Source organism: Medicago truncatula, chromosome 3, assembly GCF_003473485.1.
Source record: "Medicago truncatula cultivar Jemalong A17 chromosome 3, MtrunA17r5.0-ANR, whole genome shotgun sequence".
NCBI lineage: Eukaryota > Viridiplantae > Streptophyta > Magnoliopsida > Fabales > Fabaceae > Medicago > Medicago truncatula.
In genome coordinates this window covers 41,914,270-41,932,641 of record NC_053044.1, presented here as the reverse complement: position 1 = coordinate 41,932,641, position 18,372 = coordinate 41,914,270, and the positions used below count along the sequence as shown (strand labels likewise).

The 18,372-nt window shown below is 31.5% G+C and overlaps 1 protein-coding gene across 3 annotated transcripts; it reads left to right on the top strand.

Annotated features, from left to right (window-relative positions):
* Nucleotides 1-3,345: 3,345 nt before the first annotated feature.
* Nucleotides 3,346-7,641, top strand: LOC11444169 (F-box only protein 6). 3 transcript variants are annotated; one of them, XM_013605763.3, is made up of 3 exons: nucleotides 3,516-3,654; nucleotides 4,918-5,111; nucleotides 6,042-7,641. In XM_013605763.3, the coding sequence occupies exon 3, from the start codon at nucleotides 6,097-6,099 to the stop codon at nucleotides 7,285-7,287; it is 1,191 nt and encodes a 396-aa protein (XP_013461217.1). In that variant the 5' UTR covers nucleotides 3,516-3,654; nucleotides 4,918-5,111; nucleotides 6,042-6,096; the 3' UTR covers nucleotides 7,288-7,641. The 3 variants fall into 3 exon arrangements, with proteins under 3 accessions (XP_003601765.1, XP_013461217.1, XP_039687537.1); XM_003601717.4 differs by lacking the exon at nucleotides 4,918-5,111 and having other exon boundaries at nucleotides 3,346-3,654; XM_039831603.1 differs by lacking the exons at nucleotides 3,516-3,654; nucleotides 4,918-5,111 and adding an exon at nucleotides 3,877-3,998.
* Nucleotides 7,642-18,372: the final 10,731 nt, after the last annotated feature.

Below are 18,372 nucleotides of genomic sequence, written 5' to 3'. Positions count from 1 at the left end.
TGACGATGACATATCACATTTAATTTATGAAGGAGACATATCACATTGTTATGAGAATGTCCGTCACACTCCAACCCTCAAGTCACTTTGCAAATGAGGTGGGTTGTGAAAATTGTTTGGTAGTTGCGGAATATCAACTGTGATCGATGGGATGCCATGTGATCTTGATTAGGTTATTGGGGGCTAAGGGGTAATACATGTGTGTTACTGGGTCTGCGTACCAGGTGTTATGTGATTATTTTTTTTCTTCATAAAAACTTACTTTTAGACAATGAAGCAATGCCCTTAAAAACTTACCATTTACCTTAATTTAAAGTGAAATGAATCTCATTCATGTCTAATTTTATGTACATGCATCCAATTTTCAGAGTAACTACTATTACTTTTTTTTAGGGGATGAGTAAAACTGTAAAAGGATTGGGAAAGATAAATGTGATTGTGAATGCACGTGAACGTAGAGGGGCTGAAGTTGATCCATCCATATAACCCTGTGGGGTATGATTATGAATGATGAGTGAAAAAGTAAAGTGAATTCCAAATGGAAGCACTTATGCACACGTAAAAGAAGGGAATCCATCATGATCATCATCATCATGAGTATGACCATTAAGCAATGATACTACATTACATAATACTTATACCCACCAAAAATCATATCCTCTCCCCCTTCATTTTCCCAGACAAAATGAAATCATTACTCACCGCAAAATATGCATCTCATTCCCTTCCTACTTTGGTTTTTCACAAACCTAATCATTCCTTTATTTCAAAAGAAACCACTCTAGTCTCTAAACCCTTTTAGTATTATCCTTCCTCTTCATCATGATCATGATGAACACCTCCTTATCATAATCATCCAATTCTTTTTTCTTGAACTGCAAATCACATTTCCCACTCCACCACTCCTTTCTTTAATTTCATTTTTAAATTTACTACTGCATTTGTTTTTGCTTCTCAGGGTGTTCCACTCTGGGTTTTAGATTCAAATATTTTTTATGCTAATAATTCTTATGTTGGATTGATCTATACAAAACTTTGATATGATTTCAATTGGAAGCTATAAATAAATCTCCTAATTAATTGGTCTTTAGATTGAACATTGAGTTTCATAAGTTTCGTAAAAAAAAATAGAGTCCTCAATTTTTGAAAAAATAAAGATGATTCATTGATTCTAACACTTTAAGGATAAAATCCAATTTAGATTCTTAATTGATTTAACCGTGAAATTCTTAAATATTGCATGACATAGATTGACCCACTAAAATCATTTTAAGAACTTTTATATAAAAAAATAATAATAAGTACCCAAAATTTTAATTATGTATTTGGAAAGTTTATTTTATTGTCACAATTCTTTTAACAATATTAATTTTATTTACTGGCAAATGTTTGTATATATTAGTTGTAGTATTTTCTCCCTTGATATGATTTGAACCTTAGACTTTTACAATTTTCTTTTTGACAAAATATTTTTAGCTTAACCCCTTTAAACCCTTAACTATATAATAATTGACTAAAATATTTTAGTAAATAACACTATGTTTTCTATTAAAATAAATCAACTAATTTTTTGTTTTACGACCTAAATTAAACTAATTATATACTCCATCCGTCCCAAATTGTATGTCACTTTAGAAAAAATATTTGTCCCAAATTATATGTCGCTTTACGATACCAATGAAAAATTAATGTTACTTTTCCTATTATATCCTTAACTATTTATTGCTCTCTCTTCTTTCAATTCCTTCATTTATCTTTTCCATATCATTTATTGAGGACAATTTTGTAAAACAACTCATAATATCTATTTCCCACACAATATTAATTACATTTCTTAATATGTGTGAAATGCCTAAAACATCATATAATTTGGGACGGAGGAAGTACTTAAAAATCACACAATTCAATTGTGACAATTAAAATGAAACGATCCCTCAAAAAAATTAAATTGAAACGAGAGTTTTTTTTTCTGCTGAAAATAAAGTGGATAAGTTATTAAAGAAGAAAAAAACAGGAACCGTGAGCAACCATAATCAGTACAGTACTTGTAATTATTCCACTCAATTGCATGATACTTATGACCATTGAATGGTAAAGGTAATGTCATCAAGTGGTTTTGGAGGGGTATTTCCGTAAACACATACAGAAGAAAATAGCTTCGGCTTGTAGGGAAATTCTACCGATAAAATTATCGAATAATAGACGAAGGGGTCACGAAGATGCTTGGGACGCAATCTCATCCATTTATTTCGAATTGAATTATCGATGCACTAACCCATGGAGCAAAGGAGTTCTCAAGTCTTGGTCAGCTGCTTTGATTTTTTTAGTTGGAAGAAATTTATTTTTGGACAGTACAACTATTTTTTTAAGTTGCACGACGATTTAAGAGTTACAAGCAACCACCAAATAATGTGTTCGACATGCCAGGTAACATTGAGAGCTAAATCCATAATTCTAATTTGGTAACATTATATGAACTAATATCGTGAATAAATCCTCAAATCCAACAACCATCACTATCTTACATCACAATCGGCAAACCGACTTTGCACCCCTTTAAAAACAGAATCATTAATACGACACTTAGATCACTCAATTAAAAGACGTTTTCAATGAATACATGTAAATTGATATTAGATATCATCTTCAAATTAGATTGGAGTTTCGTCATAAGCCTTTAACTCTTTCATGTCCTTAGATTATGTATGATGGAATGTCCTAGTTCTCCTTTTATGGCAAAATACCATTCATTTTTTTCTTTTTGGATTTTTCACAGATTACATCCATTAAAAGCAATTTTTTTTTTTTTTATCAAACCATCAAAAGTAATTCTCTATTCAATTTGTGTTATACATTAAACATTAAATGTATGCATATCTCTTCATTGAAATTAAACATACTTATAACCTGTTTGGTTCAGAGTTTTTCTACCTACGTTTTTTTGTAAAAACATGGCAGCAATCCACGTTTATCCAAAAACTTCAATTGCTAGCTTCTAAAAATCACGGTAATTTTGTCTTAAAAATCTCTCAAACCTACTTTTTTGCTTGCAAACTTTAATCCAAACAAGCATTTAATAAATCTAACCTCTTCTAATAGACTAAAGTTTCATTGTATTTAGAACAATATTATCTTATGTAAAAAGATAGTTGATAAATTTTTTAAAAAGAGAGAATAAAGGGAGAGATATTCAATTATGACAAATATTGAAGAATATATATATATAAAAAAAAAAAAAGAAGGAATGGGATATATCCTCCTTGCCTTCCCATTGTTGAAAGTGATGATGATGATTACAATTAACAAATCAAAAACAAAAAAGCAGAATAGAGCACGGGGGAATGAGTATATAGATAGATAGATAGATAGTTACTCCGTTGCTTGGGAACGTGGTTTTACACGAGCGGGTAAAAAAAGGAAGAAGGATAAGAAAGAGAAAGAAAAAGGTAAGTGTGTGTGTTATTATTAGTAGAGGAAATCGGGGGGAGGGGGGCATTAGCGCATGGAAGGGCTGGCCATGCTGAAGCAGCTCATCGGTCAGCTTCAGCAACTTCTCGACTCTCATCATCATTCTTCTTCTTCTTCTTCATCTTCTTCCGTTCTTCAACAACAATCTTCTCATCAAACTATCTTCCTTCAACATCACCCTCCCAGGTTGGTTTTCCTTCTCTTCTTTTAGATCTATTTTCACTTCATTCACTTTTAATCTAATCATCTTTCATCTTTCTTTTTCTTTTTGAATCGCACGTTTTGTTTTGTTGAATCATTTTTATGTTTCTAGCTGATATTTTTTATTTTTTATTTTATTTCATTTTGTTTTATCTTTGAAGCGAATTAAGCAGTTAGGTAGGTAAGTTAGGTTGTTTGCTGTGTATGTAATGCGTGAGTGTGGGATTTCATTTCAACACTCCCAATTATTCTTTTATTTATATTTATGCTTCTAATTCCTTTCCACACTTTTCCAAGGATGCCCTAAAATGCAACAATTTATAAATTCTGTAAGTTTTTTTGTGTCATATTGTTTCTGAATTCTCTCACGCTTTTGTATTTTCTAGCAATCACTTTCTTTATCTGTTTCTAATCCCCTAATTTTTTATTTTTTTCTTGCAAAAATTCCAGTTTAGCAGTATTTGATGTTCTTCTCATTGTTGCTTATTTTCGATTGGTTGACAATCTCCTTGATTCTGTGGTGGTTTGGGTTTGGTACATAATTTTACATAAAATCAAGGAAAATTGAATTGGTGGACTTGAATGTTGGATTCTAGTCAAGAGTTTTTCATTATTTCATACTATATACTATATTTTAGAGAGAACTAGGCTACGACTTTTTTTTTCTTGTCGTTAAGCGTATTCTTTCCATAAATAGCATGCTTTTAAGTCAAGATTCTTGATATTGTGGAAAATTACCGCCAAATATGGCTGATTTGGTCGTAATTGTGTTTTTTTTTTGTTTGTTTGTTTGAATTGAGTATCATCTGCGGGCAACCGCAGAGACTAATCCCTCGAACTGAGTAGAATCGCAATGGGTGGCACAACGCTTCCTCAACATTTTTGCATTCCCAGAGGAAGAGAGCACTTACCATCTCATCCAAGTGCTTTTGGGTGGCCGTAATTGTGGTTGCAAGATTGCAAATATGTTGAAGAGAAGTAAAAAAACCTTTATAATGCGACCAAAATTTGCAGTTGTTTATCGATTTTTAAAACCTTATTTGGCAGCAAATGAGCTTCTCAAAGATCGTTGTCAGATTATTTCCTTCTGTTTGGTTGTTTGGTTTAACTATCACATATGTTAATTCATAAAAGAAACTATCAAATATGTTAATATTTGAGCACATACGTATCCTGCTTGTTTTGTTTTGGTTGATATTTTTCGGTAAAGATCAATTTACTGGATTTTGCATTGTTTCTTTGTCATAGCATCGTGCATAGGAAAGCTTTGTATCGCCAGTGCACTTTAATCGCATTCCTTGTGTGGTCAAGTTGATATGATTGAATGGAACTTTTAGTGAATTTTTAGGAAGACTTCGACTATGCTGTGTCCTCCTCCTTAAAAAAGGAGGATAATTGTGTGGATGATTATTTATACATTCTAATCATCCGTTCAGGCTCAGGTACTATATTGTAGTTGGATATCATTTTATCTTATAGAAATGAACATTAGATTCCTAAGTAGCACTTTCCATTTACTTCTTTTTGAAATAAGATGATAGAGAATAAATATATTTGCTTTATTACACATTGAACATGTATATCGTGAGCATTTCTAGTTGTTTCAGATAAACTTGATTACAAAAATTTAATTTGGTTAAAAATGAGTTTGAAGGGAAGTGATTTAAATCTAGGTACTTTACTCTAACACCAAGGTTGTTAATGCAATTTTTCCGTCTAATACAAAAGTGGTTTTTTGTAACTTCGAATCAAATTTTGTCAAAAAAAAAAAACTTCTAATCAAATTGAGATTTGGGGGCGAAAGTAATTTTGATTTTTTAAGGGTTTGAACACGAAACCAAACATGCTACAAATATGGTAACATGAAATTATAGTCTATAAAGGTCATTTTGAAAATGTCTATTTTAGCACCTAGGGAACATTTGTCAAATCAGATTAGAGAGTTGATGGGGAAAGTTCTACGTGGTATTTCTTAAGTAGATTAATCTAGTGTTTGGATATCCATCTTTTAAATTAATTAGAGTTATATAAATACACATACGGACTAGACATTTTTTAGACAAGCTTGAACTGATGCTCTTTAAAATCTTCTTGATTCTTGAAATATGAAGTTTCATCTAACCTGACATTTAATTTGATGTCTTTTAGCTTACATGCAACATTCCTAGGTATAAATTATCCTGATCGCATGGGCTCAGTCTGCATGTTTTTAGAGTGAAGTGTCATTTTGTATTTATTTGTTTTGTTATGTAATTTGCTTTTCAATTTTTCCTTTCTATCTGTTGTGAATCGTGCTGATGTCCCTGTAAATGTTGGTTTTTCTACTTGACATGGGAAAGCTTACCAAATATTTTTGTTTATCCATTTTGCAGATGGACCTCCTTTGACCTCGAAGATAGCTCTGTAGATGACTGTTGTGGCCTTGTAATGGCAGCTGGAAAGTCTCATAGTTTTAGGATGTCAGAGCCTCTGAAGCCTCCACCCGCTAAGAAGCCTCGAAGAGATCGAAGCAGGGGCAAATCATCAGGAAGATCCAGTACAAGTGAAGTTATGGAACAAGAAATATGGAAAGATTTTCCTGAAGATTTATTTGAGGCTGTAATTGCACGACTTCCCATTGCCGCGTTTTTCCGCTTCCGCTCTGTATGCCGTCAATGGAATTCCTTGCTGGCTTCTCAAAGCTTTTCTAAGCAATGTGCGGAAGTCCCGCAAGAAAATCCATGGTTTTACACCATAACCCATGAAAATGTGAATTCAGGAGCCATGTATGACCCTTCTTTGAAAAAGTGGCATCATCCGTCTATATCACCACTGCCCACAAAGTTGATTGTTTTGCCGGTGGCTTCTGCTGGGGGTTTAGTTTGCTTTCTTGACATTGGCCATCGTAATTTCTATGTATGTAACCCACTGACTCAATCCTTCAAGGAGTTGCCAGCTCGGTCAGTTAAGGTCTGGTCTCGCGTTGCTGTAGGGATGACAGTGAATAGAAATTCAATCGGTTCAGGCTACAAGATCCTATGGGTGGGTTGTGATGGAGAATATGAAGTTTATGACTCGGTGAAAAACTCTTGGAGTCGTCCAGGAAACATGCCTGGAAGTATGAACCTGCCATTGTCCCTTAACTTCAGGTCGCAAACTGTCTCTATTGACAGTACCCTATACTTCATGCGTTCAGATCCAGAAGGGGTTGTTTCCTATGATATGGCAACGGGGGTTTGGAAACAGTACATAATCCCAGCGCCACTACATCTGACTGACCACACTCTAGCTGAGTATGACGGTCAGATCATGCTTGTGGGCTTGCTCACAAAGAATGCAGCCACGTGTGTATGCATATGGGAGCTGCAGAGAATGACACTCTTGTGGAAGGAGGTAGACAGAATGCCAAATATATGGTGCTTGGACTTTTATGGTAAGCACGTCAGAATGACTTGCCTAGGGAACAAAGGCTTGCTCATGTTGTCCCTGAGATCGAAACAAATGAATCGGTTGGTTACTTACAACATAGCAAAGAAAGAATGGCTGAAGGTTCCTGGTTGTGTGGTGCCGAATGGGAAGAAACGGCAGTGGATAGCATGTGGTACTGCATTTCATCCATGCTTGACCGCCGTGGCTTGATTTTCCTTGTATCTTACAGCAACGACCTGCCACTTTTTCGCTCGTCTTGTGGTTGCCATTTGCAGGTCTTATTAGGTGTTGTTGTACCTAATCCCAGCGTTCTTCTCTGGTTTAACAGAGTAGATGAAAAATAATTTGGGTTTGTGGTGATTTATGTTTCTTTATGCTTGCAAGTATGTGAACATTGTTTTGATTTCATGTTACAAATACCTTGCTATCCTATAATACCTTGATAAAAGGTGATATAAAACTGCAGTTTCTTTCTGTATTCAGTAACTGAATTTTCTGTGCTTATACCATATTTGTGTTTTGGGGACAAAAAATTGGATGGAAGAAGGTTCTATTTTATTTTTATTAGTTCCATGTAAATTATTAATATTTTGATTGTCAAATTGAAGCAGAGAACAACTCTGTTAGAAAGTTATTGAACCCAAATTACGACTCTTCTGGGGTCTAGTCATCAAAATTTATCAGATTTGAAGAAGATTCTCGTTAAATATAGAACGGGGCTTCATGATTTTTGCACAGAATTCAGACGATTCATTCCGATTCACAGTCTTGGGACATTCTGAGCCCTGTATATTGTATACGAAATGTTCTGCTATGCACAAACGGATTCTATGAACATTTAAAATTTCATTGTGCAGATAATCTTTGTTCATGGTTAGACTTTTGTCAACATAATAGAGTTCGAATACGCAACCAGTTTATTATGTAGTCAAATGGTGATGATTTGCATTTTTACTTGACATGGATAAATTTAAGTGATAAGAGTTGCTTTCAATATTTTTATTGGAATAATTTAGAAAGGAAAAAAAAACTCCGTTTTAGAGTTATCTTTTCCTCATTGTTGAACATTGACAGTCAAATACTGATAGTCACACGATCCATTACGTGTTCTGATCAAGATTCATTTTGTAGAAACAACTTAATTTGCAGAGTTTATAACATAAACGTTTATCATGATAAGTGTTTATGTAAAACTATTTCTAAAACCAAAAGAAAGAATGAAGTTACATAGCATACATTTGGATTGACTTTTGGTTACATATTCTTTGCGTCCCAATGTAAATTTAACATAAATCTTGTGAAGCTAAAAATTGAAGCTTCAAGTAAACGTGCCTTTGGGTGGGAGATCATCGTGGTTTCAAACAGCTTAATAAGCTATTTTGGATAACTTTATAAAAAGAAAGTTGAAAACAGTTTATAAACATGACATAAATTATTTTCATCCGCATCTCAATATAAATGAAAATTAGATCGGTGAAAGAAAAAAAATTCTAGATTAAGGTAGCTGTCATTATACTTCCAATAATTTTGATTTATATGTCTTGCTTTACACAATCCTTAGCAAAATGGAATCAGCACACAAGTTAAAGTGTATATAATACAAAAAAAAACTGTAATGTTAAATGTCAAAAATTATAAACGAAAGTTTTGAACTAACTTGACTTAAATTATTCAATTATGTAAAATCAACCATATATAAATAAAATGTAAAAATATTTTAAATTATAATAACCGAGTTAGTTCATAAGCTACATAAATCGAATTATATATTGCTCAAGTTCAGCTCTTTATTAGACAAACTCAATTTTCTTCTCAAGTTCAATTCATTTGGTTTATAAATCAAACTCAACAAATTAATTTTCAAATATTCAATTATGTTTAAGTTGTCTCGGTTCATTCTCTATCCTTGAAAGTTTTTTTATAAAAAGTGGAAAAAGATAATTACTTATAAAAGTGTGGGATGCAGATATTAAGTATGGGAGTATATCTATTAATTTATTGCAGGGCCAGACTCCAAGCCGAATACCAACAATTATATTCCATTAATCTTTACAAAAAACAATTATATTCCACTAGAAAACATCAATTTTTAAGATTTGTTGGTCCTTCCTTCAAAAAAGATTTGTTGGTCCTAACTTCTTAAGAAAAAAGGTTTTGGATAATCTCGAGTTGATTATGATAAATGTAAAGTATGACAAATAATTATTTTTATCAACAATGAAACTCAAATTCTTCCGACCAATTTGACCTTAAGGGCATGGAGGAGATGTTTTTAATTTTTCTTGTTTGGTTTGATTGTTGAGAAGGGAAAGGATAAGAGAAAAATTGGGGAAATTTAGAGGAGATGGAGCTTTTTTTTTTTAGCAAAGACAAACTTAATGTATTTCAGTAATAATCATATGTTACAACTTACAAAGCATGTAGATGTGGTATATAATAAAAAATACGGTGGCTAGGGTGAGATAAGGATGCTCTAGTTATACTATGTGCAACTTTATTTGTTTGTCATCGAATAAACAATACTACAAACGCGTTGTGGAAGGTAGATGAAGAGATCATGACATTTGCAAGTGACTTGTTCGTTTCAAACATAACATCGTGGAAACCGGAAGAAATATTCGTATTGATCGCTTCAAGCAATGCAATGGCTTCCACTTTTAGAACAGATACAAAGGAGTATAAGTTGGCGGATTTCTCCGTCAAGAAATGACCCTCAGAGTTCTGAAAATATATTCCATATCTTGTTGAATTATTATGGAAAGTTGTTGCACCATGGTACACTTAAATAATGTCAACCTATGGTTTTACCCAAGAGGTAAGATACCTCGCATTCGGTACTTGGGGTTTAACTCTTTTCATATGGCTTCATTCATGTATCTTTTGCTCAAGAGACATCGAAGGCAGCATAGTTTTGTGTTTCGAGATTCTTCCGTAAACTCCAAAGTAACATAAGAGATTTTTGTTGTTGATAAGTAGATAACCTATTAAGAAAATCAAACAAACGTAGTAGTGAAAAATTTCAGAAATTTAAAGGAGATAAAGTTTATTGAATTAAAGTTTGGACTTATACCCTTTTTATTTGACAAAATGTCAAATATTAAAAGGGTGAAAAATGTAAATATTCATTTTTTTTCTTTGTTAATATCAAATATTTGCATCCCTTCATCAAACCAAACATGACTTATATATTAAGTTCACTCACTCTCTTTCGCTTACCCTCATATCTCCTTCATGAAACCAAACAGACCATAACTGAAATTCATTAATCACTTGCATTCAACCACTTTTTATCAAACGGTAAGACACAATTTTCTTTAAAAAAAAAATACAAAATTTACGAACAATTTGATGGGTTGGAATTTTTTCTAGACAGCAGTATATGTCCAATTCCGTACTGGTAAGTTTTTAATTCGTCAAGTCCAAATATTACAACTCTATTGCTTGAATGCATGCATGAATTAGGTCAGAAAAAACAGACAAGCTAGTTGTGTATTTAGGACCAAATTCAAACAAGGTCGTCAGTGCTCACAAAGCTATGTCACCATCTTTCACTTGGAATATAAAAGGCAACGTCCCTACTTGAAGAAACCCTTAGAAAAATAAAAGGAAGAAAACAATCGAAATTTAATTAGGCAAGACAACACCAGAAACAATACTCATTTTTCATTCACAAACCAATGGCCTCCAATCAGGAAGTGGGCACTGTCTTTCAAATTGTTCTTTTGTTACTACAATGTATTGTTTTTTTGGACAATGCATCCATGGTCTTAAGTTCACACCTTTGTCTGTCTTTTAAATTGTTCTTTTGTCACTATTGTGTATTGTTTTTTGGGACACATACATTAGTGTTCTTTTATGTGGGGATAATTATTATAGTTGATATTTACATATATTTTAAAATGTAAATTGTAGTACACTAACTTGAAGTTCTATCACACAATTTTTAAATTTCATGATAATTTGTTGAATTCAAGTGTGAGTAGTTAGTCTTGTATCAATCATCAAGAGAGATTATTGGTTATGCGCACATGTATCAATCTCAAGTTGATGAGTTATCATATTTTCAAATGATAGTTATGATACATGTTTATTTTGTCTCGTCTTATCTTATTTTTATTAAGCTCTATCATATCTTGAGAGTTTAACAAAAAAAATAAAAAAAAGATCTAGATAAAATGTACAATAATGGATTTTGAATAACTAAGAGATTGAGTTTTAAGTGGTTCATGACATTTATCTAAGATAAATTATTTTGGATAATTCAAGTTCAATTTCTGATTGAAACAATTTTCGATGAACTTTAGTTACATTTTGATCAAACATCAAATTACTCTAATCTTTTTTCTTAGCAACTCGAATGGTTAACCAAAGAAAAGATTACTGGATTCTGGATGGAGCAAAACTTTTTTTTAAAAAGATGCAATTGTGTGATCAAAGCAGGAACACTTTCATAATTTGGTGATTGCTTATGGATTCACATCATTCTTACCAAACACTACTTCATTATTAATAAGTAGTAAGATTAGCAAGCAAACGTCCAATACCATGATATTTTAATATTCAATAATCAATACTGCATGTTATGGTTTAATCTTTAAATAAACTTTAAAACTAAAAAGCAAGCCGTGAGTGCACCTAATCTCAACTTAATACATCACCATAATAATAATTAAAAACTCAAAGCTGTCCCACTTCAATGCCGTGCTGTGCCTAATTTAACACGTAAGGTAAACTTTACTTACAGATCAATACCCACTAAAAGGGAATTAGAGGAAATTAACCTTAACTTGAGTATGTGAAGATGAATTAGGAGTTTAGGACTTTCTTGGCAATTGCTATTTAAAGTATTCGTCACGAAATTTGTAATTATTTTAGCTTAGGCCTAATACATGATGTTACTATTATTTGTTTAATAATAATAAGATAGAGAAAGAGGTTAATAAAGAGTTTAATAATTTTGTGCTGATGGTTTCATCTTTCAAACATCAACATCTGGAGCCAGTTTGCAATGCACTAATGTTAATAAAGCTCCCTCAATAATGTTGACACCCATTGTCCAATATATTTTGTCCTATACGGTAACCAATCAATGATGGTAAAAAATATATTCAATGCAATCAAGCTGGCCGTTTTACTTGTTTGGGGATTTCACTTGTACCTGGAAGTTCTTTAGTCAATGACATAACCCTTTATGGTGAAGGGAACTTGTGAGATGCTTATGTATTAAATCAGTTTAATCTTTGTTTTGGTTGTGAAAGTACGAATGTCTGTATTTATGGCATCAGAGAACTGAATTTTGTATCGTTTTTAAGTGATTCTTTTTTGCACATCTTGTGCGAGATGAATCACTTCTGGTTATGAAATCCATTTTGCCTTGTTAAAAAAAATAAAATCAGTTTAATCAGTTACGTGTATTAAATTTTGTCAATAAAAATTAGGGTTAAATATGTTTTTAGTCCCTATAAATATACCAACTTTTCGTTTTAGTCCCTCTAAAATTTTTCTTCAACTTTTAGTCCTTATAAAATTTTCAATCGCTACTTTTGGTCCCTATTTTTAAGTTAATTTTTGTATTTTTAAATGAAATTGTGCAGAAATGTTAAGAATATTGTAAAAAAAATTCCCAAAAAATGCTAGAATTTTTTAGCTAAACACAAATTAAATATGAATTTTTAACCTTCAAAAATATAAAAATTCATATTAAATTCATGTTTTGTTAAAAAATTCTAAATTTTTTTGGGAGAGATTCTTATAATATTATGAATTTTTCTGGAAAATTTCATTAAAAAATATTAATTCTATATATGAGTTTACTTTAAAAGAGGGACCAAAAGTGAAGATGAAAAAATGTTAAGGGACTAAAAGTTGAAGGAAAATTTTAGAGGGACTAAAACGAAAAGTTAGTATATTTATAGGGACTAAAAATATATTTAACCCTAAAAATTATATGTATTAAATATGTGGGGTTTGCGGGGTTCAAACTCCAACTTCTATATATAACAATGCATTATTCTCAATGAACTATGCTTGTATGAACATCTAAATCTAATATCACCTTTTTAATTGACAATATACTCAACATTTGTTGAGAGAATGCTATTTTTAAATATTTTAATAGTTATTGTAATTACTATTTAAAACCATTCATCTAACTTTGTTACATCGATACACGGACTTTTACACTTAAGTTATAGTAATTCAGACTAAGTACCACAAATACTAATTCATACGCCACTTATTCCTTTTGTTTTACACTAATTCATGTCAATGTCAAATGTATAGTACATAGAAACGGCGAAAAGGTTATGGTTAGAGTAGTGATATTTTGACAATTATTTTGGTACAATCTTTGAGACAACTTTGTTGTTCTCTCTTCTCATTGGTTAAAAACAATAGAGAGGGAAAAATGAAGAGAGAGAATAAAAACATAATGTGAGTATGAGAGAGAAAATTGTACAAAAGTTGTACCAAAATGGTTGTACAAATATCATTTCACTTATGGTTATGCACATAAACTCATGCTTAGTTGTTATTTTTTTTTACTCCCTTTTATTTTTTCCTTGTCTGTCATTTTATAGATGCAAGTATGCAACAATGATTGAAACAACAATGTTTGCATATCCATTTTTGTTTTCACACTGAGCCCTTCGAAAGGGTTTGCAGATGGACTCTTTGCAATGCATTGTTTAGATGGGAAGGATATTCCTAGACAATACGTCAACAAATTTATGAGAATGTCACATTGTTTGTATGTATAAATATAAATACAAACAGATTTATAAAAATGTTGACAAATTCATTTCATTTCTCTATGATCCCTACACATGAATGAGAGAATAGGGATGGGTGTGTACGTATAGGCGTGTGAATCCAAAACAAATTTATATCTATCCTAAAAGTTTACTATAATATAAAGCATAATAATACTATTAAAAAACCAACCACCATTTATATTCTCATGTATCAAGTCTTTTTTTTGTCGGGATTCGAACTCCAGACCTTACATATTATTATACATTGTTCATACCAATTGAGCTACACTCACGAGAACATGTATCATATCAAGTCTTAAAATTCACCGTTGAAAAAAAAACTTCAATATTGTAGAATTAGTTATGTTTAATATAACAACCCATTGCTTGTACTCCTTTTTAATTATAGTGTTGCATTTGCACGAAAACTTTCTCATTGTAAAACTAATCGTTAGTTTATCAATGATTCTTCTAATTTTTTTTTGGCAAGTAGGATATGGATTAGAAATTCACATCTTAAAATAAATAAGTCGGAAATAGAGCATTCGAATCTCAATCCTTATATATCGCAATATTATTCCTACGAACTAAGATGATATACATATACTTACAATGACATTTCTCTTAATTATTTAGTGCAAAGAGAAAAATACACATGAAATGAGATAATAAATTATAAATGTATTATAGAGAAAAATTGTTCATTATTTTTCCGTTTCGTTGAAAAAATCTAAAAAAACAACAATAATACATAAATTAAAAGAGAAATGATATTTGAACAATAATTTTACAAGAATTTTTAAGATAATTTTTGTGACCATCATTTTTCTCATACTCATATTGAGTTTTTACTTTCTCTCATTATTACTTTAATTTTTGTACCAATACTCGTATTTTTTTTTTGCAAATTTAAATCATCCCACATGTTATCAACAAAAACTATTGTTCAAATAACCTACTCCATTAAAAACGACAATAAAAATTACAAATGTGTGCATTTTGTGGAAAATAAAATGACTTGTTGCAATTGCAAATAATTACAGCAAGTTTGCTAGTGGATTACATTTGGTGTCCCTCAACAACAATAAACTCGACACGTGTGGTATAAGGTCCCTCTGATTTGATTGTGGCATTGTCACGTGGAACCGTGTTATGTTATAACTCTATAACATGTTCAATGTTCATTCATTCCCTTCCAAAATTGTTAATGTGTCCATTGCACATAATTGTCTTTGTCTCCATCTTGTAATGAAAAACAATGAGTAGTAGTAGTAGTATATATTTTCATATAAATTGGTGGTTTTGTTTTCGGTTTTTCTCGTTTGAAAGTCAATTTAAGCTGCCATGCCATGATCGATGGGTGTTGTCGCACTAATGATGCATTTAAGCTCCCTTAACGGCGGTCAAGGGTCGGTGTGCTGTGGCAAACTTGTTCATTTTGTGTGTGTTTGGTTCTGAGGTGTGTAGAATTGATTCTGACAGAATTGATTCTGAAAGAATTGATTTTGACAGAATTGATTCTGACAGAATTGATTTATGTTTGGATGCAATAATGCAGAATTGATTAAACAGAATGATTGTTGTTTGGATAGTTTTGATCAAAATTACTTTTGAATGTATAATTACCAAAATAGACATAGTTAAATAAAAATAAATAGAAATTACTAAATTAAGATAATTAAGTGCAATATAGTCCTAAAATATAAGGTATTACAATACTAACATCATGAAAATAAAAATTACAAATAGATAATAGAATTTAAAGTGCAATAGAGTATTAAAATATTATTACAAAACTAACATAATGTGTATTATAGTACTAAAATATTGATATAATAATTTAAAGTACAATACTAATTATTTTGCCTGTGCTCAATAATTTCATTGCGGATTATGTTTTGAACGCGATCCATCTCTGACGACGAAACTACATTTAAAACTTGTGATTGATCCAAGTTAGATGAGCTATCATCATGATGAATGACTGTGCTTTCATCTTCATAAACATTAAAATCCATATCATTTTCTGCCTTCCTTCGGATAAAGTTGTGTATAGCCACTGTTGCAGAAAGAAAAAATTCGGTTGGAGAAGGGTTAGAAAAATTAATGAGGGCAGGGATGGAATTAATAGAATTGAGGGTGTAGAATTGATTATAGGAAAGTAAGAAGCTAAGAATTGTAGCTTCAACTAGAATTGCTTTTGGAGGATAAAAACTATTTTGAAAAGGTAAACCAAACATGTTAAATATTGCAGAATTGCTTTTGAAATGCTCCATAATTGATTCTGGCTTTGCAAAAGCCAAACCAAACAGAGGCTTTGCATCTCACGTGGTTGATTCAATTTTTAACACACATAATCAATAAATATTATTCCGTAAGAAAAAAAACAGAGAATAAAATATTCAAGTATTAAATAGATTGCTTTCACTAGATTGTACAAAAAAAAAAAAAGATTGGTTTCTTTAGAAAGAAAAAGAAAAAACAAAAAACGAGATTGCTTTCTTAAAGACGCATGTGATGATTCATCAAAATAAATAAAGAAACAAAGAAACGTGGAATGTTAAACTCATAATTTACAAAATCTGTTGGTGTTAAACTCATAATTTTATATGTAAGATTTAATAATGTCAAAATTGATAGATTAAATTACTTCGCTCGGATTTAAATTCAAAACTTCTTGCTTATATGTACGAGTTTCCATTGTTTACTTTACTATTTCGTCTACATACTCAAAAAAATTGATAATTTAATTCTGCAGCAATAAATATAAATTTAAAAATAACTAAAGATGGTTTGTTGATTTACAGCCTTTCAATTTTAGCGGGTGAACATTACCAAATTATTATTTTTTCTCAAAAAATTATTCATTCGAATTAGTAGAATATAAATAGAAAAATAAAACACTACTAAAACTAAAAGGAAGGAATATGAGAGCAAATTCACAACAGTTGAGTTAAATGCAAAAAATGATAAAACATTTTCATATGTGATAAAATCAAAATGAATGGAGTATCTATACCTTCAAGTTAGTAACATTGATATCCAAATCATATTTTTAGTAGATCGAAATTGATTTGTCGATATGAATTAAGTAATCATAGCGAAAGATGAAAAAACAAAAGAACACAAGAAGATGACAAACAAAATAATGTAGCATTTAGACGGCGAAATCAAAGAAAAACAATAAATTCATGTGGAAACCATTTATTTAGAGAGAGAGAGAGAGAGAGAGAGAGAGATGATGCAAATGGGTGATATTCCAAAAATACAATCCAAAATCACCCATCTTCGATGGACAAGAAAGAACGAAGAGAAGAGTCGGAGAGAAGCTAAAAACAAGGGTCAATAACTTTTTCCATTTTATTTTGTATACATTAACAAGGTAGAAAGATGATGCAAATGAGGGCATGTTTTTAATACTCAAAAACATCGCTTCGTTTTTTTTCCCTTCTTCTAATGGAATATATGTAAGGGGTTGCTAATTTACACCCACCCCAAAACACTAAGGTACAAGTTAGTAAACTACACCCACTTTTAGTGCCCAAAACAAAAAACCTCCCTCCCTCCCTATTAGTGCAAAAACACATGAAAAATAACAAAACTTACACCACCAGAGAGATATGACTCAGGAAGTCATAAAACAGACCCAAAATCCTGCTCAAAGACACCCAAAAAAGCCCCTAGAGAGGCTACCAACTCCAGCAGAGAAGAAGTTCCACAACCCTCTCAAAGTGAAATTAATGGGAATCAAAGTGTCACCTGAAAAACCAATACCACGAAGTGAACTGAATCTTATTGATCAATTCCTCCGCATCTAGAATCTTAAATGGTCCACACAACATAATGTCGTAGCAGTAAAAAAACCTCGCCTGATCTTATCTCTCCTAGCTTTGCCTAAGAACCCCTAAAAACGACTTACTAGATCCCTCACAAAATTCATTCATAACCTAACTATCTAAAAATCATATACAACACCTTAATGGCCACCCCACAAGCAACAAAAAGATGATTCACAGACTCGAAGGAAGCCGCACAAAGAGTGAAAATTGAACATGCGATATTAGATACAACCTCGTGCATACTCAAGTGTGCTCTAGTTGAAACCATATCAAGGAGAAACTCCATTTGATGGATGGTCAACTCGTAGATCAATATATAAAACTCTAACCAAAACCAACATCTTCCCTTTAGACAAACCTCAAAAAACTCGCCTTCACAATTGAGACGATGACCAAATAAATATGAGATCAACAAAAAAACAACAAAAACAAAGATGCATACACCAAACCTCAACACAACTTATTTCTCATTATCTTTGTTAAATCAACTATCAACACAAATCAAAGTCATATTCTCAAATCTCATGACAAGAAGAATAGTAAACTTTTATTAATAAAAACTATTCAAAACCTTAATGACAATAAACATTTCCCTCCTTCTAGAGATAATGATTGAATATGTCTCAGATTGACAAAAATAATAGAAAATTAATATGCACATCAAACCTTAACTCAATTCATTGTTTTCGTTGAATTAACACTAA